The 26,224-nt window shown below is 41.4% G+C and overlaps 1 protein-coding gene across 15 annotated transcripts in view; it reads right to left on the bottom strand.

The window, feature by feature from the left end:
- Positions 1 to 23,785, bottom strand: part of SUN1 (Sad1 and UNC84 domain containing 1) — a 32,688-nt gene extending 8,903 nt beyond the window's left edge. Inside the window, exons 1-12 of one of the 15 annotated variants that reach the window (XR_013776259.1) lie at positions 23,631 to 23,785; positions 13,554 to 13,650; positions 7,793 to 7,984; positions 7,272 to 7,462; positions 6,158 to 6,184; positions 5,865 to 6,059; positions 4,037 to 4,159; positions 3,011 to 3,094; positions 2,592 to 2,702; positions 1,090 to 1,188; positions 349 to 442; positions 170 to 228 (exon numbers count right to left, since the gene is read on the bottom strand). Coding sequence is in view for 14 of the 15 variants with exons in the window: in XM_079321157.1 (XP_079177283.1) it covers positions 170 to 228; positions 349 to 442; positions 1,090 to 1,188; positions 2,592 to 2,702; positions 3,011 to 3,094; positions 4,037 to 4,159; positions 5,865 to 6,059; positions 6,158 to 6,184; positions 7,272 to 7,462; positions 7,793 to 7,984; positions 13,554 to 13,630 (1,252 nt within the window). In the remaining variant the exon portion in view is untranslated. Of the gene's footprint in view, positions 1 to 169; positions 229 to 348; positions 443 to 1,089; positions 1,189 to 2,591; positions 2,703 to 3,010; positions 3,095 to 4,036; positions 4,160 to 5,864; positions 6,060 to 6,157; positions 6,185 to 7,271; positions 7,463 to 7,792; positions 7,985 to 13,553; positions 13,651 to 17,777; positions 17,858 to 19,677; positions 19,817 to 20,096; positions 20,352 to 23,630 lie in introns of those variants that run through there. The other 14 variants (XM_079321157.1, XM_079321165.1, XM_079321163.1 and 11 more) reach the window with 14 other exon arrangements.
- Positions 23,786 to 26,224: the final 2,439 nt, after the last annotated feature.

Genomic DNA, 26,224 nt, shown 5'->3' with positions numbered 1-26,224 from the left:
AAAGCTCGCTGACTTATCAGTTCCCTGGAAACTTGAATTACTGCCCTGTTCACAAACAAACTTGCTCTTTTTCAGTTCTGCATCTTCTTCACAAATCAACTCAAAATGCATTTTTGGAGCAGCTGTAGTAAACATGCTGATTGGTATTGCAAGTGAACAATTGACATACCTAGTAGAAACAGGAGTGGGATAAGAAACAGTAACCACTTGTAGTTCCTCGGAAGGCATCTAGAGAAAGACAGGAAAGTTTACAAGAAAGAACACATTTACCATAATTAGTTATATTATAATATAACTGGGTAAATTAATTTGTTTGTTCACAAAACAATTATTTTGAAAGATACACACCTTCTTACAAGAAACACCTTGAGCAAAGACATCAGAGTAACAAGTTGATACCATCCAGTTTTAAGCAACCTGAACATACCAGAAGCTGCCCTCCCTAGAAGACAAAAGGTGGGAGTGTGAAATGTAATTACTGCAGCACATGTTCAAAGAAACCAAGCAGAGGGACACGCAGCTGTGGCCAACAATACTTTTGCAGAGTGGAGAAATGCATGAGTAAGGCAATGCATGCAGTTTACTGACATCTAGATATCACAAGTATGACAGCATTGTACTCAACAAGGTCAACAGCCATGCAAGGAGATGAAGTGCTCATTTGTCATGGCAATGCTACCTTGCTGGAAATTCAGTATAATGTCTGAACATAAGTTATCACACACTGGAGACCTCAATATGCTCCAGGAAACACACAGATTAGCAGCAGCAGTTTTTTGGTTAGAAGAATACCAATATAGCAAGTGAGTGCCAAACCAAACACACCCCATTATTCTTGACACCCCACATTCAGTGCTATTCACACACTTGTTCCCTCATGAAAGAGTCTGGTTAGTCTCCTAATGCCTGTGAACAGAAACACCCCCTCTCATTAAGCACATCCTGGTCAATAAAGTAGCACGTGCATTTCAAGACACAAAAGCTACAGCACAAGCACAGCTGAATTAGTGTAAGCCCCTTGCTTGCCAAAAGGAACAGGCAGTGCACACACACACACACACACACACACACAGAGATTAGAATAGTAACCTGGAGAGAGAATGGCCAGCCAAAGTAGAGACAACACCTTCTGTGACACAAGCCATCCGGTTGCTCCCACTGTTCGCAACACGTGAAGCATAAAGTAACCTGGATTATAACAAATTAACTCCATATTGGTAACAGACACAAAGGAGCTGAAGGTTCTCTTTGGTACATGCAGTAAAACAAGACTCTGTCCCCTGCCCATTACATGTTCTGCAGCATTTTAAATCATAGCTTTCAGTAATCTCAAACTTGGCTCTTCACTATTTTAAAGCAAAGTAAGCCACTAATAAATATGAAGTCAAGTAAAACCAAGACATTTTAGAAACTGAATTCTCATGGACAGAGATAAACAGACTGAACACTACCTGTGCAGTTAGAATATTGCTTTTCCAAAATCAAAGTTTACATTTTATAACATGTTTATCTAACAATGCCATGCAAAGTATAGCAGAGAAAAGCAAGAGCACTACCACAAAAACAAGCTTTAAGCACATCATCACTTTAAAAACATCTCATTTGTTCAAAACTATACATCAAGCTCATTATCTGGGTTATTGTGCAGAAGCGAGAATTAAAAATTTGAAATTCCAGTGATGTCTAAGAAATACTGATAAATAATAGAAAGTATTCCCAGCTAAAAGTTACAAACAATAAATTTTCATTAAGCTGAGTGTTCCCAAGGATGTTCAGTAGGACAGTTTTGTATCTCTTGAAGAGAACAAAGCTACCACCACCAGCACCCCCCATCCAATGCACTGCAGTAAAATGCTGTAACTTAAAGCCTGCTGAGGCCAACAATTACTATGTCCAAGACTAGGACCAATCTTTCTACAGAACAAACTACACTGCATATGTTTAGAAATTAATTCTACATTTTTAGATTAGCAGATATGTCTGGGTTAATCTGAGGGATTATAGATATACCAATTCAATGTTTTGCAAATCATTTAGGTGACTGAAGTGTCTCAAATAATTTGCCTTTTCTGAATAAAGGGCACTCAACAGATCCTTGATGCCTCTGTCATTCAAGCTAGGGAAGGCTCTCACAAGGTAGATTCTATCCCTATATAAGATTCCTGTAAAAATCAACTATCACTAGAACAAAAATAAAATGTTAAAACCCCTTTATTCAAATAATCTGCATACCAGTATCTTACACCTTGCTTTCATTTAAAGTCAGCTTTTCAACCTAGCAAGCACAAGATCTCCCCAAAGTGCAATAAACTAACAATCTGACTTGTTCCTTCTAACACATGAGGTGCACATTGCCCTACACCTTGCTTTCACTAATAGGTAAGCAGCCTGTCAAGTTTGTACAAAAGCCAAAGTCAGAGCAAGAATTCAGACAGAAGAGGTGTTAAGGAAGTTAGTTGTCTAGGCACTTTACATTTTTACCCTACTTTGATAGATGAAGGAAGGAAAAAAGCCCAAACACAAAAGGTGTGATTAACAGTGTGAGATTGCAATGCAAAATAAAAGCAAAAACAAAAATTGTCCAAGTCAACCTGCAGAAGAAAAGGTGTGCCAAATGGTCCTTGCTACCCTTTTAGCCTGTGAGGACTGCATGTGGTCTGTGGTGTATAATTCAAGATGTTTCTTCCCTTTACAGTCATCACCTGTTGGTTGTGGTAACAGTTGATTAATGGGATAAAGCCAGGATCAAGTCAAGACTGTTACAGGGTAGATTTGTTCAGGTTCTCACATCATCAGTTATCAACCCAAAAACTGCAAAGCAAACTTCAGGGGAAGGAAACTTGCTGGGGGATATACTGCAGTAGACCACGGGCATCACCATCCCCCCCACATTTAAAATGCAAACCAAATATTTACTTTGTAGCTTCCACAGTGTCAGGGGCTGTCTGATACTGCAGCAACAAGCAGGTGCAGAGCCCAGGACTGAGACTACATCAATCATTGTACTTACATATTGATTCCTCATTCACACCAAGATGACGATCTTCTCTGTAGAACTCCTTTACATTCATGCTTCCACAGTAGTCTGAGTGAGCTGCAACACATCCAAAAAGAACACATGGATTCTAATCCTCAAGTTCAAAGCCTTTCATACACACAGATTTTAGCTAAATTGGCTTGGTTCACTAATAATGTCAAAGGAAACCTGGGAAATGATTGAAGAAGCCTCATCTGTGCAATCTTGTTATTTCTTCTTTAAGTATCAGGAGGGCCTCTTAAAAAAAACCCTCTGCTTCTTTTGAGATAGCAAAGTTTGTAAAAAAGGAACAAAAAAAACCAAAACAAACAACCAGCCCTCATCAAATAAGTCCCTGTTCCCAACACTCCATCAAATGGGTCAGCCATTCATTATATATTTGAGTTGATTTTAACAAACATGTTACAAGAAGAAGAAAGCATTAGCAATTTTAAGGCTCTGAGCAGAGAGGAGGAAGAGAGCGAAGCTCTAGTCACATGCAAAAATCAGTTACCTTCTGCCTATGGCAATTTAACTTCACTTGTAGAACAGGTATTATAGAAGAGAAAGTACCAAAGAAGAAATGAATGTTTTCAGGGGAAAAAAGATGTGCTCTAAAGTAGTGCAGAGTGATGAGAGAAGTTTTGCAAGACAGATCTGAAAAAAGCTTTAAGTGCACAGCAGGTTTAAGGGTTATAAGAGACCTAAAGACATTGAAAAATTAGAATTTGACACTATCACCACCACAGTTTTTAAAAAATCAAGTTCCTCCATTCAAAAATTATTCTCTACAACTTTCTAGTAAAATCAATATGTGGATCTCATATAAAGGCATCTTGATACTTTCAAAAGAGAGGAAAGGGATGAAAAGTGAGATAATAATGAAAACTGAGAAAGAGAGGAGCCAGCCAAAAGACTATAGAAGAACACCATAGTGCCAGAGATGAAGTCCAGAAGAAAAAAAACACCCAATACACATACTCTCTGTTTGCAGACCAAGGAAGACAACTGAAAAGGTACCTTTATATTCATAACCCAGCTTCAGCAAAACCATTTGAAATAGTTGCACTAATAGTGATGCAAAAGATGCTGCAGTATTTTTGACCAATCGTAGAATCTTACTCATGTAGAAATACGTTCCTCCTATTGAAAAAAACAGTGTGAATACTAATTATTCATCCATAGAAATATGTACTTCTGTTTGCTGGTCACCATTAGCTTGTGGAAGAGTGAGGATAAAGCAGGGAAAGCCTCTGTTTAGCCAAGAGTGTGAAACTTCAGAAAGTATGGTATGAAAAGTCTGTATATGTTAGAAAATGCATCAAAGCTTTTCACAAATTTGATAATGACTTCAAGGCAAAATGTATAACTTCAGCAAGAACAGCTTTGTTTAGTGAGAATGAAGAACCCTAAAGAGCAATGAATTCCTTCCTTAAAATCCACCACTGCCACTGTCCTAAACTCAACCACGTCCCAAAAACTTGCCATGACCATGTGTGCCTTACCCCACTCACCCCCAAAGTTTGACTCAAACCTCTAGATTAAAGTTCAAAGGAATGTCCAAAAATGAGGAAAATTCTCTTGTGTGAATACAAACTCAGGAGTATGGAAAGAGCTTTCATGCAGTGCCACTTTAGGTGACTATTCCAAGTCAAAAAGAATTTCACCCTGTGCTACACACTAACTAAAAAGAAATACTTAATTCAAATATTTGAAGTCACATCATATAGCTCCAACAAACTAGTTTCTTTAACTTGTATTGAAAACAAACTTCATTCAAGACTAACAAACTGACAGAATTCCAGAATTGGCTCCTTTCTAATTCAGGGTCATTAAAGAAACAAATCCTCTGTGGTTACTGAGGACTACCAGTAATCAAGAAACTCCAGGTGCAAGAGGCAGCAGACTCAGGCAAGACAATGAGGAAAACAATCCAATGAATGCAGATTGTCTTGGAAAGGCAGAACCTTATTTCTACAGACTCAATTTTTTGAGCTCTTGGAATGTAGTCACTAGAGTGACTATTTGGAATCACTTTTTCCCTTTGGAAATCTATTTTTCATGTAGTTGAGGTTTAGCTTTTAGAAACACTATAAAAACTGCAAAGTCAAAAGATGAGAAAAAAGGAAGCAGGAAATGGAAAGCCCTCTCAGAGATTCTCTTGATAGCATAAGCACTGCAAAGCAACAATTTTAGTCAGTCTGGAAAGTTCAAATCATGTAAGGGATAAAAAAAATTATAAACAAAAAAGCACAGAAAGTGTATCTGAAAACCATGACCAAATAACTCATAGGCAGGGCTATACACATTTGATGTCAGATTAGGAGACTTACAATTAGTGCTGGCTGGCCAAATATTATTTCTAACTAAAGATACCAGAGCATTTGAATTTTGCAATTGCTTGATTCTTATAGCAGCACCAAGAATCAGCAGATTATTATATATCAAAATCGACAAGTACATAAAATTTCAACTGATACAGAAAAAGGTATTTCATATAAGCTGATCTCTAGAATTCAGCTACTGGCAATACAGTCACTGTGTTTCCTGTAAGCTGATCTCTAGAATTCAACTACTGGCAATACAGTTAACTATATTTCCTATAAGCTGATCTCTAGAATTCAACTACTGGCAATACAGTCACTGTATTTCATATAAGCTGATCTCTAGAATTCAACTACTGGCAATACAGTTACTGTATTTCATATAAGCCACTGGCAATACAGTTACTATATTTCATATAAGCTGATCTCTAGAATTCAGCTTATTCAGCTGAATTCGGCAAGTTCATCAGGGTAGGACAGGTGCTTAAGTAACACTATATAGAAATGAAGAGAAAGTAACTTACTAGATGCATGTTTCTGGCCCCTGTCCCTAGTGTAGATCCTGGAGGATGGCAGGTGGGAAGCTGAGTAGGCAGTGAGGACCTCCTTCCTCTCTGACAGCATGCTGCAGTCACTGCACGTGTAGCCGTTGAGCGTGGGCTGCAGCTCTGCTGCTGCTGCTGTGCCCCCGTTCCCCTGCAGCAGTGTGGAGTCACTGCCTGCAAACAGAGCACAACACCAGCACACCTGTGTCAGCACTGCCAGCACTCTGCCTGCCACACAAGTCATGTGGAGGGAAAAGCCAAGTGTAGTTTACCTTTGGGGTCACCTTCTTCATCAAGGCCTGCAAACAAACAAACAAAAAAAATTTGGTCTCAAATATAAGAAAGACCTGAACTGAATTACAGTATCTGACAAACTCAGGTTAGAAGTCCCACTAATTTTAAGACTTCAAAGAAGGTCTCTTTCAGTTAGCATTTAACTTATTTTGCAGCCCAGTAGAGAAACATCTATCCAGACCTCACTGTAGTAGGGTAATATTTGTGACAATCATCCCAGGACAGAAGGGGCAGACAAAGTAACATGAATACCAACTCCACCTTGAGTTAGTTCCCACCACTAATTACAAGCTTACAATGCTTCTGCTGCTTGGTAACTACTTTGATACTGTATTTAAAATTCTGTTTTAAGAGCCAAGTTATCTAAAATTTAGAATGGGTTCTACCAAGATTGATACAATTCTTCCCATTAGGACTCTGGGAAGGTCACAATTATTCTGACTAGAAACAAAGAGTCTGAATTGGGAGATACAACAAATTGCTGGTCTGGTTCTACACAATACTTCACATAGACAATACTTTATGTAGACCACTCTCATATTTTCTTGTAATTGAAGAAAGAAGGTTCCAGGAAAATACATTTTTATATAGTTAAAAAACCAAACCAGCCAGCAACACCCAAAAACCCTTTTGGGAAATCCTGCAATGCCACAAATTTGGAACTTCCACATTAAGGTATGTTAAGGCGAAACACATTTCTGCCTATATAAACAACTAAGAAAATGCTTTTCCTTTGACTTTTCAAAAACAAGTTACATGTTTACCATTCTTTAAATACAGAACTCAATGTACATTTTGAAGAAAGCAATGACAGGAGATAATTATGGCATTGCATCACCAAAGTGTTTATGTTTGCTGGCGCATTAACTTGACTGTGCAATGGCTTGACATTAACCAAGCCAGTAAATCTAATTTATATGCTGGACCATGAATTTCCAGGGGGCATCTTAGCAAGTAGACCCCTTAAATCAGAAGTGCAAGTGCACACACATTTGGGGGTAGGATGAACAAGAGATGGGGCAAAGATCATGCATTTATACACACCAAACCAGTTTGCACAGTTTGATACAAGCAATAGCAATTATTGCCTACCCCAGAAATGATCAACTTCTGTCTGTTCCCGAATCAGAGACTCATCCAATATAGTAGATATCATTGATGTATCAGTGGCATGGCTATTGAAACTGCTCTGGCTAAAAATAGATGAGCTGGACAGATTTTTCTTTGGCACATGTCTTCCACTGCCAGACTGTTTGTTCATACTTCTGCGTTGCTTTACCACCCTAGGAAACAAAGGCAAGTAAGACATAGCACTAAAGACATATTTCTGTTACTGTCTGACTTTTATTAATAAATGAATAAACAGTTATTTCAACACTGATGTGACTAAACAGAGCAAAGAAGGTTTAAAAGGAAGTCCTTGCCTTCAAGCACCTATGATTTGACAAAGATTTTTGTAAAAAATTGTCATTGCAAGTCACACACTAAACGTAAATTTCAGAATATGGCAGTAAACACCAAGAACAAAATCTAAGACCTGTAAGTAACCATTTTGCATTATTTGTTCAAACAGTAAGGCTCAGGATTTACTTGAAATGACTAAAAATGCTTACTTAGACTGATCCCTGAAAGACAGGTTTCCAGCATAAGAGGTGTCATGAAGGGAGTCACTCTGTCCATCATCTGCTTTGCTGTATCCTCCAGCAGCCAACCGTAAACTACGCCGTGACATTCTGGGTGAATCAAACACTGGATCTATTTTGTTCTCAGTCTCAAAATCCAAAGCAGATGAAGAATAACTCGAACTGCAGTTAAATAAGAACAGCAAAGTTACTGGGAGAATATTCAGCTTGGTAACTAATATGTTCTTTAAGCTAGTCCAAGTTTCTGTTAAATGCAGTTTATTCGGGATTATGGTACAATCCCCACAAGATATATCAAATAACCCAAATAATCTAGATATATGTAGATATTCAAGGTTCTCCTAAGCAATTCATATTACAAGTTCTACAAATGAAAGCAAACCACAAAGAGAAACAACCACCATGGAAACCACAAGAAAAGTTTAGCCAGAGCAAACACTCATTCTTTTGGGACCAATTGAGAGTGGAGGCCATTCATGACAATTTCTTCACCACACCTAACAGCAAATTAAAAATGGCATACTCCAAGTTGCAAGGCAAAGATTAATTTTCAGTCTATTTTTGTCCATTTTCTGTTTGACAAGTCCTTGTTTTGGGAAACTAAGATCCATATGCCACATTACCCTGAATTTCCATGTCAACAAGTAGGAACTTCCTCCCTTTGAGATACTTAGACTTCCCTACTTCAGCTATTTCAGTTTAGCTACCATTACTTTTTTTTTTTAAGTGCTTTAAAAACATTTCTTAATTTAATGCAAACCATTAGAAATATTTAACTGCAAAGCAACAAAAAAATGTTTAGAGAACTTCAATGTGGTTTCCTCCTCTGAGGCAAGTTTACACATAGATAACCTTCACACTGTTACCCCAGGAACTCCACATTTCAACATGTCATTCTCTCAGCCTTCCTGAAAACTTACAGTGAAGACAAAGCAGCAACACAAGGCAAACACAGATTAAGCTGAGGGGTCTGCAGGAAACACATTTACCAAAGCAGAAGTTTAGCCTAAAGCAGAATTCTCATACTTACAAGCAAAGGAAACATTCAGTTATGTAAGTGAGCAGTGCTGCTGGCACAGGGCACTGCACAGCAGGTCAGGCTCTAGAACTGCTCAGCCCTGTGACCCACAGCATCCAAATGCTAAGTGCTCCAGGCCAGCTTGCATAAGGACTCTGTCCCTTCTTGGGCCACAGGGATATACAGAGACAAAACAGCACTTCAGTACTCCTGGGGGTTTCATTTTGTTTTTTAAAAGAAGAGATAAGCAAAGAATTGTTTACAACAGCAGCTGCTCCAAAAACAAACAAGTAAATTAGATCTGAATGAGTAGATTCTACTCTGCAACCTGTATTTGAAATGAAGCTTTCCCTTTAAAAAATGCATACAAACAGCTACTATAAAACATATTTGTATAAAATGATTTAATAGAAAATATTTTCTCACACAATCATTAAAGACCTCAGATCATGACAAAGTAATAATATGGTGAATATTGTATAGCTTTGGCATACAATTAAATTAACACCAGAAGGCCTTGAAGCTACACTTACAGCAATGAGGTGATTCTCACAAGGTGGTGCTTTTGAAGTCAGTTTCTTCATTGCTCCTCAATGCAAAGTAAAGTATGCAAGATGGGGCTGTCAGAGCACATCAGCTGCATTTCTTTTGGCTAAAAAACTAACCCAGACAAGAGTCTGTCTGAAAACATCTCATGGCTCCAGCACCAGCTGGGCATTCAGCCCATAAGCCCAGAGTCTGTCCAAAGTAGCTGCTGCTATTGCCCAGAGGAGCACAGATTTGATGGCAGGGCTTTGGTTCTGTGTGCTGCATCTCACTGCTCTGCCCTGATAATTGCTGGCACGTGCAGTGCAACCCAGTGCAAGGCAGGAGCCCCAGCACAACTTAACAAACCCAGCATAAATTACTAAATACATTAGGCTTGTTAATCCTTGCTTTCATTTGGCTGGAAGAGGGAGAAGAAATAACACATTTTCTCATATACTTCACCAATTGTAGACTAAAGAGTTTAATTTTTGAAAAATGCTAAGCATAGATGACTCATACTCTGACAGATGTGAAGTGAGAATATGGGTTAAATGTGGCTCCTCTTGCTGTTATTCTGAAAGGGTCAGAGCCACAACAGTTTTCTATTGAGTCCCTCCCTAAACAGTTGTTTCAGAACTCAGTTTTGCTATTTACATTTGGCACTATGCATTTGCTTTTCCTCATCTTCACCCCACGTTTCTTACAGATACTCAATTCACAAGAACACAGAGTACACAGAACAAGGTGACAGCTGTGACCAGCCTCAATTTGTTTCTGTTTATGAACACTTGCTGTTACCAAGTATCTCAATGAGCATTTATATCAATGTGAGTTGAATAAATAGCTTGAAGTTGGGCTCCTCTATCTAAAAAAACACAGCAAACCATCATAGAATCTTTTCCTCTTCAACAAAGGGGGCTTGTCTCTCACGTAGGGTAATAGTTCTCTTTACATTTTCAGTCCTCTGGCTGCAGGACAGTACCTAGAGTCCCCTAACTTGCCATCTCACTTTCCATGCTTTGGAATGCAGCCTTTTCTCTTCTACAGAAAAGACTACAGTAAATTAAAAAAACCACTACCTTTCCTTTTAAGGGCCAGAAGTGAACATGTACATTGACATCCTCCTATGCAATATGTACAGCTAACCAAGAAACACCTAAAGGTGGGGTGCAATTAGCCTCAACTCCTGGATAACCTCTGCAAACAGTGAGGGCTGGTTCCTTCCCCCAGCAAACAGCTCCCATGGCTGCTGGCAGAGCTGCAGACTGAATCTACTCTTACATTTCCAGCTTCTTGATACCTCCTTCACATGAGCTTCTACAGAACAAGAATGTCCCAGACTTCAGTGGGTTATTTTTCAAGGAAGTGGAATGAGAATGAGGTCTGCCAATTTTAGCATGGTTATAGTTTGTCTGAAGGACCCTAAGTGTAATTGATATTTAAATATTCCTTGAAATGAAATAGGCAATGATATTTGTGACTATTCAGGATAATAGGCACATGAATACACCTAGAGAAGTACAACTGAACAGACATCTTCCAACATGGACAGACATATAACCAGTACAAAAACACTGACAGGCATTCTACCCAGGGGGCTGAGGCTAAGTGACTGAGGACACTACCTTGAATTGTTTAGTTATTTCCTCAGTCAGTCCCAGAACACAGTTAAAAACCTCAAAGGATTTTGGACAATTACTGTGCAGAAAATTACACCCCAATAGAATGCCCTGACACAGAAAAAGAAAATCAAACCAAAACTCATTGATTTAACACATATACATAAAGAAGTGTTAAAGGAACCCAAATTGACAACACAATTCAAAAGACCATGGTGACTAAAAAGAAAGATCAATCATAAGAGTGAGGTGTAAATTACATGTTGGCAGGTGGGTGAGATTCACAAGTTTGACTTGCATTTGGAGGAGGATAAAGATTATTTAGGCATATCAGTTAAATGTTTTCCTGATTTGGGCTGGAGGAGTAGAAGCACAAAGTAGAAGCACTATGGCTATGACCACAGAGTGATTCCAGTGAGTATTAATATAAATTCTATTAATAAGTCATGGCCAACTCTATTAATAGCTTTGTGGTATCAAACTTCACTGTACTGCTTTCTGCAGGGCTACATCCCAAGCCAATTTCTTTAAACAAAAGATTCAGTAAAGATTGAATTGTCAAAGGCAGAATAAACCAGATTTGAGTATAAGCAAAACAAACACAAGGTGAGGGGTAAGAAGAATAAATTTCAACATGGAAATATTTCTGATTAGCAGTTCTCCCTTTCCTCAGAGTCTTCACATATTGTTTGACCCAGAGGAGGAAGAGCTACAATAATAGATGTCATTCTGCACATACACAGAAAGCAGAGGCACAGCAAGGCACAAAGGATTGTAGTTTATTCTCCTGACACCCTGAGAGCAGTGTCCTGTCTGTGCACCAAGTAGTTTTCCCCCATTATTTTAACATTTGGGGATTCACACTATTTTAAATAAAGAGCTTGCCAGTCCTTCTTTTCTATATAAGAAAGAATTACAATTAATTTACTTCAACCTAGTATAACTATACTGGCTTTCACTAATTCAATTATTAAATTTCATCTTACCCAGCTCTATCCATTTCTAAATACCTATGCCTAATAGTTCAACAAAGTGAAATGGCAAGCTGGAAATTTCAGGACATATAGTCCCTTCACAACTTCTCAGTTTTGCAGAGTAGTCTTCATTTATGTAGCAAGACAAACACTGGGGTGTCCCCTAAATAAACCCCAAAGTCATACTGAAATATCCTCCAGATGTCCAATGGGATTTATCACTCTGCATCTTCCTTTCTACTTGCCACTGTTTCAAAGGATGAGAATTTTGGACAAGAATACCGCAGGAATTTAACCAGTCAGGAGTTACAATATTTCAGCCAATCTCTAAGGTACATTTGCAACTTAAAGGGAACTAAATCCACTGAGTAATACAGGAGTGAAACTGCTGCTGGATACAAGGCAGAGCAATCACTTTCATTGCCAGCAGGGTTTTCTTGAAATTGGAAAATCCACTTGTATCTTACCAATAGTTTTTCATAAAATTCAGGAAAAATTGCAATTCAATTGATACAACATAAATCACAACACATAAACCACAAAACAACTGACACTAGCCTATAGCTAAAAAACCCCCAAACAAACAAAAGCAAAACAAAACAAAAAAAAAAAAAAAAAACCCAAAAAACCCCTCACCATCCCCAACAGAAAATGGAAACATACAGTTTTGGAGCACACAAAAGGAGAGTATTAACTCAGTAATCTCTTAATGCTACAGTTTTGCCAACTTCTGTTTTATTGGCAAGTAGCCAAGTGTTCTCCAATCTCTATACTGGATATTAATAACAATCCATAATAAAGATAAACAGAGGGAACAGAAAAGCAAATCTCATACTGCACCCTAATGAACAATCATTTTTTAAACTTGGCTAAACCAGTAACTCAGGTTCATTAATAGATTTTGAAGTATATATCTCAACAGCAGGAAAAGCTCAATAGATTAAAACAGCATCAATCTGCTATATTAATACTAAAAAAACTGAAAATCAGCATCACAACACTTGCTCTGAATACATAATACAAAAACTACCAAGCACTAGTTTTTAAAAAGCAGAAATGATTTAAGAAGAAAAACAAGATCATCAGAAGATACAAGAAAAAGATACAAGGAAAAACAAGTTCATTAGAACACAGATTTTACATTCACCCAACAAGCAGCTTTGCTAAAAGAAGTAATCAATAAGTTATTTCCAGCCAAGTCCCACACTAGCAGCAATGAATGCATAAAAATCAGTGTTTTAAAGTGAAAATGGTCCCAAGTCATAAAAGAAAGCACACACCCCAAAGTTACAAGACACAAAACATTGAAGAATTTTGAGGACATATTTATAGAAATCCAACAGCAGTTGTAACTAGGCGGACACAAGTTATTCATAGCAACTAATAAACACTGAGTCATTATCTTAGTCATTGTCCTGTTAGTTCAACATTTTCTTTCCTCCAGTTAGGACACAGCACTTGCTTTTAAAGCCAGACTAGAAAAAGCTCACTTCTTCAAAGAAGTTAGCTACTTACCATGAAAGCTCAACTCTCCAGGATTAGCAGCATTGAGAGAAAAGACAGTTTGTCTACAAGAAGAAAAGGCTTCTCACCTGAGTGCATATGTATAGCCAGTGTTCTCTGGCAGACATTGGGGAGGGGTGTACGTGTGTAGACGTGAAAAGTCCATGTTGACAGTTTCAAATCATACTGTAAAAGGTGAAAATAAAGTAATGCAATGACTTAAAATTATGTAAAGTTAATCTAGGAGCCCTTGCACTGTTCAGCCTGTGTTATTAAGCATTGAAATAAAAGATCTGTTACCAGAAACATGGAGCTCTCAGAAGTGGAGTAGTATTGCTCCTAGTGCCAGATATCCCTTATCATCACTACAGGAAGCTCAGGGTATTTCTGACTGTGACCTTCCTTATGATACTCTATTTTCAGCTATTTCCAAGTTCTCTGGAACATGACAGTTATGAGCCAAACTCTTATCACAACCAAATTACAACACTTCCACAGGAACTACATTATGCTGGTATCCCCTAAAGAAGCTAAGTATCAAAATCTAAAGCAGCCATGCCTCAGAGATCTCTTCAAAATGTGTTTTGTTTGAGTGCCCTCTGAGCAAAGCACAGGCTGCTCTGTGCACCAGCTAAGGATAATGCAGATGGAACTTGAGAAAGTTTTTACATATAGTCAAATGATTTTATTCTAGCAGTACCCTTCATTTCACATAATTTATTCCTGTCATTAAAACCACTGAATACACACCCTAGCAAAAGAGCCAAGTGCAAAGTGACTCATAGGGTAGAATTAGGCACATTTTCCAGAGTGCCATCCACTTCCAAAAAAACAATAAACCCCAAGCCAAAACTACCAAATCAAAACCACCCAAGCAACATTTGTAAAACTTTCCATGGGGGTCTTTGAAAAGTATTATAGCTTTTGGAAGAAAATAAAAACTGATGTTGTCATATCAACAAGCTCATCACAGAGCTGCATGGATGACTGCTTATGGTACCATGAACAATTCAATTACAATTTCAAAGTATTTGCAAAAAACCTTCAGCCCTTCTCAGTTTTATTAGCCAAAGAAAATTTTTAATTTTGTGGAAAGGATTCTTGGATGATAGTTTATTTGTAGTTAACAGATAGGGATTTGGCTATTTTGGATTTGCATGGTTAGCAAGACAGAATCCTGGCTACTTTCAGATTATCTATGGCTCCTGTTTCAACAGCAGTAAAAGATATTCCACACATCTGTGATGACCTACCTAAATCAGGATAACAAATATCCCCAGCTAATTTTCATAATCATAACATCAACAAGCATCTCATTTTGGGGAGACACTTTCCTATGCTGAAATAAGTGTTTCCATGTTGTATAGCTACACATGCATAGGAAACAGAGACAAAAAGCAGGTACAGACAAAAGCAGCTCAAAAGAAATCTGTACACGTAACATTAAAATGCTCTTAGCCAGTCTACCTGCAGCCTCCAAATCCTGAGGTCAGTAAGGCAGGAGGATATTTCCATTACTACTGAAGACTTTAAAAAATTAAAACTTCCAGGCCTAAGCATTGTAGCTTCCTGAATCTAAGCACCTCCCATGCCAAGTGGGGTTAATGAAAAATAACCTTGCTATTTTTTTGTTTTCTGTGTTATAGAGAACATATTCCCATTAAGTGATCCTCTACATTCACTTCATTTGCCCCAGAGCCATAATGCTTTCACTAACTTGTACACAAATTTGTTGTTTGTTTACAGGAAGCTTAAATCAGTAGTGCAGAAGTATTAGCAATGCAGTCTCATTTTTTTGCTAGAATGAGCAGCAAATTCTGTTGGAATATGTAACAACTGCTGCTTTACTTTATCAACAAACAGGAGCTCAATTTAGCACACAGGAAATGGGGACCAGAGAGCAATGGCTCCCCAGGAATGAAAGTGGAAATACAGTGATTTTTCAAGATGAGGGATGCTGATAACATCAGGGAGCAATTGCATTAAAGAATAGCAAAACAGTTTTTTCAGACATATACCTACTGAAATTGAAAACTATTAAGGTTGATCTGTTTGAATTGATTCATCCCAATAAAGATTTTTAACCTCCAAGGCAGAAAAACCTTGTTTAGTTTTCACTGGAGTTGATGTGCCTGCTTAGCATGCATCATTTCATCATAAAACCTGTTTTTTGAGTGGCAGCTCAGTAGCTAATCCTTCTGACACCCAGTAATATTTTCCCACATGGAAAGTTCAGCTATGCCAGTGAGCTTTGAGTAGCTCCCTGTCTCCACTGCCCATATGAGCCCAGTTTGAAAAATAACACATTGGCTCAGTTTCTTCCCTGCTCTTTTCCCCTTCACCACCAGTTGTCTCTTTACTTGATTTCTGAAAAAATCAAACGCTAGATCATAAACAACATTTGTTATTTGATAAGGTTTTAATTGTATCATTAAGTTATTACAGATAAAATAGGTGCTTGACAAAGGCAGTGCTAACTGCAAAGCCTGGAAGGTGCTTAGGTTTATAAATAGCTGGGTTTCATAGCACCAGCTCTCCAGTGAAGATATCAGGTTTGCCATCTAAACACCACACTTAGAAATCACTCTTAGAAGATTTAGGGGTTTGGTTTGATTCACTGCTTGTCTGATGCTCTAAAATTAATTCTGACTCAAGAGGAGAAAACTCTAGTCAAATTTTGCAGAGCAACAAAATAAGCTTAACTGACTTACACAGAATTTGAAAATCATCTTCAGAGATGACCACCAAATGGGCACCTAGAATTTACTATGAAACTGGATTATTTTTAAGCCTGACTTTTAGTTCAACAGCTTAATCTTACCTTTCTACCTCTTCAAAACAAATGATCAACCCAATTTATTTACAAATATTCTACATCCTTATTATGAAACAGACACAGGGAGGGCGGAGGATATTGACTCACTCATATTTAACAGCACTCCATTTTTTGTGTATTATCATTCTGCTTGTTTATGAAATTTTCATATACAACTGGAACAGAAAGAGAGATGCTAATAAAATACTTTGAATATTTTAAATCACAAAACTTAGCAGAGAACCTGAGAGGCAGGCACTGCACTTAGTTCCAGTCTGAACACTTCTGGGTGCCCAACACCTTTCTGCTTTAGGTATCATAGATCTGTCTGGGCTCAGTTTCACACAGACTTTTAGTCTCAGCTTTACTGCAAGATTACTAGTCCCAAACTCCAAAATAGCCCTTTTCCCTTTTGTAGAAAGCCATAAACATCTGTTTCTAATACTAAGGGATGCACAGTGCAAGTTGTACAAAACTCCCAAGCAATAAGAACACTTTGATAAGACATCCCAGAGTCAATAAATGAAGCACACAGTTGTGCTGGAATGCAAGCAGACACTGTGTGGGGCTCAGCTTACATGCCAGCTTGCATGTTCCTGCAGAGGAGACAGCTGGAGTATTTACCTTTCTTTGGGAAGCAGACACAACATCCTAAGCATTATCTCTCCCTTGCAATTAAACTGAATCTGTGTTACACTAAATCAGCACAGGAGAAGACATTATGACTGTCAGAACAGCAGAATCTACCTTCACACAAGGCCCTTGGCTGTCCCCAAAGGACTATTACAGACATACTGGCCAGGCAGCTCCTCATCACCTTTGTAACAAAGGAAGTGGTAAATTGCCATTTCACAAAAGGGACTCTGGCAGAGAAGAAACATTTACCAAAGTCTGTTAGAGAAGGAGAAAATTCCCAAGACAGCATGTCTTAATTTTTTTATAATACAAGGGATAAAAAAATTATACAATGAAGTCTTAGATATTGGTAGTACTACTCCAAATAGAACTTTTACTATCCTCACACTTTAAAGCCAAGTAAGTTTAAGTCACCATGACTTAACACATTTAATGCCACCAATGCTAAAGAGATTTAGGCAAAACTGGAACAGGCAAACTCCATCAGTTCCTGAGAGCAAGCCATATTTTACTTGTAATTTCAATTTTTATTTTCTTCTATTATTCAGAATAACCAACAAAACAGTGATTTCATATTTGGTTAAAGAACACAAATTCCTAAGTAAATATAAATACACTCCACAAAGGATGTTTCACCATAGCAAGTACTAGTTTAAACAGGCTGAAGAGCAAAGAGCTCCAAGCTAAATCAACATTTTATTAAAACGTATGTGCATGAAACATTATTATTGCTTTAAAAGAGCGACCCAAAAAAAAAAAAAGACACTAGATGTTATCATTGAAATCCCCAAACACAGGTGACAAACCACAGCACTAGCAACGAACCCCACAAAGCAGCGACAGTGCAAGGGCCATTCTGTACCTCCGCAAAGGCTTTTTAAGGGGAGGGAATGCCAGCAGTCCCTGCGGCCGCGCATTGTTTACACGCCGGCAGCACACCCCGAGCCGGGGCCTGGCCTGGCCGCTCCGCTCGGCCCCGCTCGGCTCCGCCCGGCTCAGCTCGGCCCCGCTCGGCACCACTCGGCTCCGCTCGGCACCGCTCGGCTCCGCTCGGCACCACTCGGCACCACTCGGCCCCGCCCGGCCCCGCTCGGCACCACTCGGCCCCGCCCGGGCCCGCCCGGCACCACTCGGCTCCGCCCGGCCCCGCTCGGCCCATCCAGCCCAAAATGGCTCCCGGCCCCAACAAAGCCCGGCCCGGCCCCCGCGCTCCGTCACTCGCCCGGTTTGAATCCACCGGAGCCACCCCGCCGCCTTAACCCCTGCGCCGCCGCGCCCCTGCCGCCGCCGCCGCGCAACAAAAGGCGCCCCGGATCGCCTCAGCTGCCCGATGAAACACCCCCGTCAAATTCAACCCCGACATCTTATTCTTTATAAGCGACACCTAAACGTCCACACCTTACAATCACCAAATTACGAGCCAGTCACGCACCGCAGATTTAAGGATATCTACACACCGCCGCATTTACTACTAGATCAATGTAAAATGCCTGCTAAGCTGGTCCATAAACGCTCCGTCCAGCTCACTCACGACAAACAACAAGCTGCAACTCACTTCCATAATATGTATGAAAATCAGCAACTAGTAATTCACCCCCACGGGTAAAAGCAAGAATTAGACATTAGGGTTCACTGGCAAATTCAACAGAAGCGTTAGCCTGGAATAGTCAGTTGCGAAGCACTGAAACATTCAAAAAAGAAATTAGCAAATATTTAACTTCCTTTTTGCATAACTTTAAGCTGAAAATCAGATGGTGGGAGGGCCTGCAAGTGCTGCAGGAACCCGGAATTTGCTGGCTAATATTTTCCTTCCCTATAACATATTATAAACAATATATTTTAAACATTTATTTTATTGTAATGTAGCATAACGTTAAATAAGGAACAGAAAATAAGACAAGACAAATACTCTTTCTTCTCAGCAGGTATAAAACTCACTGGAACTGTCAGAAAACAGGTGCTGTCTCCAGTGCTTCTGACACTGTGGTCACTGAAGAGCAGCCAAAGGTGAGCATGGCACGAGGAACTCAGCACTACCACCTCGAAAGGAGCACCGCACTAAACCTGCACATTTTGCTGTAAAAACACGAGCGGTCACTCACTCGGCCAGCGATGATAAACTCTTCTAGAAAAGCCGTCAGTGGAACAGCACTTTCCCCAGAGAAGCAGGTGCCCCGAGGCGACAGGCGGGGACACGAGGGCAGGTTTGCGGGAGCACAGCACCGGCACTGCTCGTTACCTTTGCACCGGGGCTCGCCAGCTGCGGCCACCGCGCGCTTATCAGCTCTTTCACAATCAGGGCGGAAAGCTGCAGGTTATAGTTTCTCCTGACAAGGAAACCCTCCAGATGCCAGGCCCAGAGGCACCGGGCCAGCTGAGGTTTCTCCCTCCTCCCAGCGAACAGCGCCGACCGACAGAACTCCAGGCTAAGCCGGGGTCAGCGCCCGCCCCGCGCCTCCAGCCCGCAGCGCCTCACGCCCCGCCGCCTCCCCTGCGCCGCTGCCCGAGCCGGGGACGCCGATCCCCCGCTCGGGGGAGGCCGCAGACCCGCGACACCGCGCCCCGGGGGCTCCCACGCGGGCGGGCGGCCGCCACACGCGGCCCCGGCCCGGCGGGAAGCGGCAGCGGCGGCGGCGGGCGGGCCGGGGACGGGTGAGCGCGGGCGGGAACGGTTGGCAACGGTCGGGGCGGGCTGAGCCCCGCCGCCTCCAGGGAAGCGCGGCCCGGCCCTGCGCGACGCGGAGAGCCGCGGCGGGGGTTACCTGGTGCCGGCGCAGCGAGGGAAAGGCAGAGCCGGCGGCAGAGCCAGCGGCGGCGGCTGAGATTGTCCCGGGCCCCGCCCGCTTTGCCGAGGCCGCCGGGAGCCCCCGCCCCGCCCGCGCGGCGCGTGCCGGCAGCGCCCCCTCAGCGCCGCCCCGCCCCGCCCCGCCCCGCGCGGCCCCTCACACCGGGCGCGGGGCTCGGCTCGGCTCGGCCCGGCTCGGCCCGGCTCGGCCCGGCTCGGCTCGGCTCGGCTCGGCCCGGCTCGGCTCGGCCCGGCTCGGCCCGGCTCGGCTCGGCTCGGCTCGGCTCGGCTCGGCTCGGCTCGGCTCGGGCTGCTCCCTCCTGCCTCGCCTCTCCCTCCGCAAAATGGAGCTGCGGGAGCCTCTGGAGTGCGGAGTGTGGAGGAGAGTTAACTCACATTTTCACTCCGGCCTCTACTGCTTGACTCACTGATTTTCCCTCCCAGTGTTTCCGCTGTTTCCTTCCTACCCGGCCTTTTTCGGGATTTTCCTTCCCTTTGATTGGCCGCTCAGACTTTGGCTCCGGCGCAGCGCACCCGGCCGCTCGCTGGGACTGGGCTCCGTGTGGTGCCCAGCCAAATTCACCAAATAACCCAACATCAGGACGGAAACCACGGAAAAGAAATCAGAGAAAAGTATTGCTTGGAGCTGACCTTTAAGCCTATCTAGTTCCAACTCCCTGCAATGGACTGTGGACACCTCCCACGACACCAGGCTCCTGCAAACCCTGTCCAACCTGGCCTTGAGCACTTCCAGGAATGGGGCTGGTTTTTGGCACAGGAGAAACAAGCCCCATTGTTCAAACACTGGGGAATGTATGCAAATACATTCAATGTGGAGCCTGTGCCTGAGTGACATTTTTTTTTAACCCTCAGTCTGGCCACAGTTGTCTTGCAGGCCCAGCTGCAGGCAGGGATGGTGCAATGACAGTGAACAGAAAGAATAGGGAATTTGTCACTTGGGAAAGGCTAACCAGGCCATAAGTTGTTATTTACTTGTGTGTGCAAGAGAAATGACTCAGCTTGCTTTGAAAGAACTGGCTGATAAATATGTAATTATCAAATAATCCAAATGTTTGGATACCAAATGAGAGAAGGCAGCTAATCCTTAAGAAACAGAAAATGCAAGATAAACACATTCACTTAAGGTATTAGCTGATATTGATGTAGCACTGATTTTGGGGAATTCCTGTTTCTTTTAGAAGTGCTTTGCTCCAGCTGTTTGACAGTTTGAAGATGCTGAGCTGACCCTGGTGACACTTGGAGCCAGTGTCTGCTTTGGCCAGATGTGCAGCCCTGCACTGTCTCCTCCTGCCTGCATATGCCTGACCCTTTTGCAGAATCAGTTTTCTGGCCACTCCTTCTCTTTCTGTACTTATTCCACACCTGTTTTCCTGTCTTAAGAGTAGATAATGTTTAAAGGCTTAAGATACTCAGGGCAAAATCACCTCTTAGTTTAAATCTCCTTGAAATTCCTTGGTGATGTGAGGCCAGGCCCTGTTTCCCATCCTGTTCCCCTGGAGCCCAGGCAGGGCAGGCAGCACTCAGCTCTGGCAGGACAAGGCATGTTGTTCTCCCAGGGTGCTGCTCCAGCTTCCCAGGCTGCTCTGACTTGTCCTGAGCAGTTGTTTTTCCATCACAACCAGGCCAAGAGGCTGGCTGGAGGATGATGGCTGAAGTTCAATTTTCCCTCCACTCCTCAGCTATGAGAGGCAATAGAGCTTTTTTTTTTAAGTTTCCAGGCCTTAAGGGGAACTTGATTGGATGTCCTGGTTTTGTTAAAACAAGCTGGTGTGTACAGGGAGTTAATTTTTTCCACATTTCAGAAGAAACTGCTCTGAGGCAAACAAGAATTCCTTCTAGGTTTCTCAACATCTAACAAGTTCTGAATGTAAAATGGGATCACAATTTTATTGGCTAAGTTGAAGTGTATAGAGAAAAATGGTCAGGAAGAATAAAAATTGACCATATAAAAAATGATCTGTTTTTAACGTTGTAGAGGGCAGTTAAGAATTTAGAGGAAAAAAGCTTTCTTAGGGAAACTGAAACACATGGCCAAACCAATCCAAGGACCACATTTCTCTAGTCTTCCCTTCCCTTCCCTTCCCTTCCCTTCCCTTCCCTTCCCTTCCCTTCCCTTCCCTTCCCTTCCCTTCCCTTCCCTTCCCTTCCCTTCCCTTCCCTTCCCTTCCCTTCCCTTCCCTTCCCTTCCCTTCCCTTCCCTTCCCTTCCCTTCCCTTCCCTTCCCTTCCCTTCCCTTCCCTTCCCTTCCCTTCCCTTCCCTTCCCTTTCCTTCCCTTCCCTTCCCAGTATGATTCCCATTCCCAGTGCTCTCCTGCAGCAAACCAGTTCTGCTCCACGTTCTGGTCCTTGCTATCAAAAGGGGTGAATCCCCACAGTGGTTGAAGGTATGAACTGAATGTGACAGAAACCAGATCAGCAAGGTTTTTCTGGCTGGTAGGATTGGGCATGGCACACTGCTGCACAGGATGGGAGTGGTGACCTTTGTGTCCAAGGCTGGGCAGATCATTATATAGATGTAGTAGTATGAAAATCACCTAAAATATCTGTAAATCTGATTTCTCACTCATTGAAGAGGAGGTTTCTCACCACCTGCATCCCTTTATGGCTTAGCTCAGCAGGGCCCTTTCCCCACACCTCTCAGCCAAAGCAGAGGGTGCTGCACCAGAGCAATTGGGTTAGCAGGTAAAGGGGGATGCAGAGCACTGCAGATCAGTTCAGCCACTGGATCTCTGTGCTCCTGACTTACAGGGGATTTCAGCCATTAACAAGAAAAGCTGATTACACCCAAGGCAGGCTGGCAGAGCAGCCCTTCTCCTCACAGCTCTCATCTGCTGCTTCAGCTCAGCTCCTGCTTCTCTGGGGCATTGATCCCAGTAAATGGACACAAGCTTGTTAACTGTAATTTTTGTTGATCCTTCAGATGCCTAATCATGAAGATTTTTTCCTTTATTTTTCTTTCTGTCTTTTTAAGACATGGTTAGAGTTTCACATGGAGGGCTGAGACACAGAGCAGTCCATGATGTATCCAGCAGGACCAGCTCTGATCCACTCTTCTAGCAAACAGTTGCTCAATTTGCCTTGCAGGGATCCTAACACAGATTCTGCAAATGAAACAGAAACTTGGCTGCTCTCAAGCCAGCAGTTGGCTTTCCAAAGCCAAGATGTTATTTTATTTTTGGGGCAGTGCTCTGGTATGTTTGTGTGGTGCAGACAAAGGGCTTCCCCCAGCAAGATAAAGCCTGTGCATCAGAATTCCAACTATTGCACTATTGTAGTGCAATTTATTTATAATAAATAAATAAATAAATTAAATAACATATACCATAATGACATAAATATTTTTATGGTTATACTGTACTATAACAGGACAGCTTTATCATACTACTATGTAGTAAAACAGTACTATGGACTATACTGATTCTTCCTGGTCACTCCTGGTTTTAACATACTATACCTTAATAGCTAATTTTTTCTGTGTAGAGATGAGATGAGATTAGAGCTGTGATATGTTATTACAGCCTATAATAACTCTGCAGTTACAGCTGGAGGTCAGTGCCTGGGAGCAGACTGCTGACACCAGCAGAGGGGTGCATTAGTGCACCTTCCCCATGGGCTGACATGACCCTGCAGGGCCAGACACCTGCAGGGTGTCTGCAATCTGCCACAGCACTCCTGAGGAAATCTGCACATTGCCTGGATGGACCCACACAGGCAATGAGAATTGGATGGATCTGGAACACACTTAGCCACCAGCCCTTCCTGAAATGTTCTCTGATGCAGACTCTGTCTCAAAGTTTAGTTATCTCATTTGTCAGTGTCCTCTCAACATCTAACGAATTGAATCTATTTAAGGTAGTTAACAAATACATCAAAAATTCTACATTCAGTTAGACAATCACATGCACTTACCTAAAAATATCTGTTCTGCTAAGAATCCAAGTCCCAGGATCCTCCACCACAGGTCTTCTGGCTTACAAGGACGAAGACAGAGGCACAACTGCTCCTCACAGGAAGGGCAGGGCTAAATGCTGCTTATCTCAAGTGCCTGAAAGCCTGAAAGTTTGAGATAACAGCTGTGCTCCCCAAAATTGCCCTTGCTTCAAAGTGACGTCATGCATACGGTGCTAGGGACATTCTGTAAAGTGCACTAACTCAATCTAGAAAATACAACAGCTCATCTGGCCAAACAGGAAAAAAAAACCCCAAAGCATTTTAGTTGAGTTCCTACTTATCCAGTAAAAGGTTGAACCCAAAAGTTGAGTCTCAAAGAAAATGACTTTAAAATCCAGACTCATAACCATCCACAGGAGACTCAATAACAGTTAATTTTTGTGAAGGGATTTAAGAAATTTGGGTTATATAAGTTGAAATATGCTAAACTAAAAGCAAGGTTAGCACATTATCAAGACCTACACCCAGAAGACCTAATAAAAGGATGTAGTGGTAGATCCCCAGTTTGCCACACACACACAGACAAGATCAAGCTGGTGTTTAGCATGTCTCTAGAAGGACTATTAGAATATTCATTTTAACAAGCTCTCCTGGCTCTGGAGAAAAAGCTGGTTTGTTGGATGATGTGGAGATTTTTCTTTGTGAGGCATCCCACAGTGGACTGCTCTGAAAGATAACAAAATATTCAACATATGGAGGAAAAAAAAATCCCCAGCCTGCTGAAGATATCAAGCTTGATGAATACTTCAGCTCTTGCTATTTGTGTGCCAGCTTTAGAACATCTTGAAAAACTTTGACTAGATTCCATGTCAACCAAGAATGTTCTCTCATCCCACATTTGAAGTTGGGTTTGCAAACATCTCTGCTTTAGATCACAAGAGTAATTAAAAGCACTTGACCAACATTTGTACTGCAGCTATCATGAGGCTGCTATTCAGTGGTAAAGAATCTAAATTTTGTCAAAATAAGAAGCTAAAAATATCATGCCTGTAGTAGTAATATTAAGTAGGATTTATTTAGGGGACTTTCAAGGGAATTTCACCATAAGAACTGGGTTCTTGCTGCTGAAGTGAAACATTGGGTTGTATTGCAGGAACCTGCTGTTTTGCAGTGCTTTGAAGGACTATTTTGAGAACAAAGTCTCTGCTAGGATAGTTATAGAATCTATTTCCTATCTAATTTAATTGGCTTTTTAATAATTGATTAGGCTAAGGAAACAATTTCATGGAACCACAGAACAGTCAGGCTGGAAGAGGCCCCTGGAGATGCTGAATTCAGTCCCACTCCTGCCCAACAGGCTCAGGCAGAACAGGTTTCTCAGGGCTGTATTCAGTCAGATTTTTAACATATCCAAGGCTGGAGACTCCACAACCTCTTCACTCTGTTTAATGTTTTCTAGGGATCTTTTCTTCACTCACATTGTGCCTGATAAGAATTTTAGCTGCCCCTCCACTTACAGTGAGTTAAATAGTTAATAGTTTTCAGTCAATTAAAATGCTGCTCAGTCGAGGAACAGCTGTAATTCAGCTTTTCATTAAAAGAAAGCTGAACTTCAAAGACAGCACAAAGGACCTAAAATGAGTATCCTATTTTACAGGAATGTACAATAGCTTTTGGAACCATAAGAAACTCCTCAACTATTCTGTATCATTAGTATTATTGTCCCTTTCTGGAGAATTTTCAAAGCAACCCAGTGTTTTATGGAGATGAGGCCAGAAGTTTGACTTTATGTTAGGAATAAAACTTGCCTTGTGTGTGCAATCTGCCTGAAATGTTTCTTTGGGAAGGCAGGTAGACATTGCTGCAAACAGATCATGGGTTGGTTAACAATTATGTCCCAGGCCTGAAAAGGTAAAGCTAGGTCAGATGGACAAACAAACATGAGCACTTCCTAGAGCATAAGGAGCATGAACAACCCCCACTGAGTCTGTTTTTAGACTTGACACAAAGCCAAGGCACTTGGGAATTAGAAGCCAAAGAGCACTTTCTGTCTGTAATACAGATAATTTTAAAAACCCACATCAGAATCCTGATTTTCCATGATTTGTGTGTGCAAAAAGACCCCAACACCCTACCCCACAATGGTGCAGACAAGCAACTAGGAGCTCCCTTATTTTATTACACAGCTGAGAACAGAAGATGACACCAAAACTTACACACTACACAGCTAAAGAAAACCCCAAAGAAAACAAGCTTCAACCTAAAGTCAGAATTTAATTTCAAAGCAATATGCAAACAAATGTTGCTTGCTTTCCAAGGCACAATGGTATAAACATAAAAACTGCAAATGACATAATTTAGTACAAAAATATAAATACTGTTAATCTAAATGACAAAACATTTTTCCCCATGTATAAATCTTAATTTAAAAAATTCAGCTTTACTCTCAGTCATGAAATGCAATACAATAAAAACAAAAACTATTCTTTTAGTGCCACCTACTATGGCCCTATTATATCAGCATAAATATGAATATTCAAAACATTATATACTTTGCTGCATTATGAAAGAGAAGTTTGGCTGCTTTTTTTTCCTCATAAAACTGGTCAACA

This window comes from Erithacus rubecula (genome assembly GCF_903797595.1).
Source record: "Erithacus rubecula genome assembly, chromosome: 17".
In the NCBI taxonomy this organism is placed as follows: Eukaryota; Metazoa; Chordata; class Aves; order Passeriformes; family Muscicapidae; genus Erithacus; species Erithacus rubecula.
Note: the sequence above shows the minus strand (reverse complement) of the source record. Positions and strands in the feature narration are given on the sequence as shown.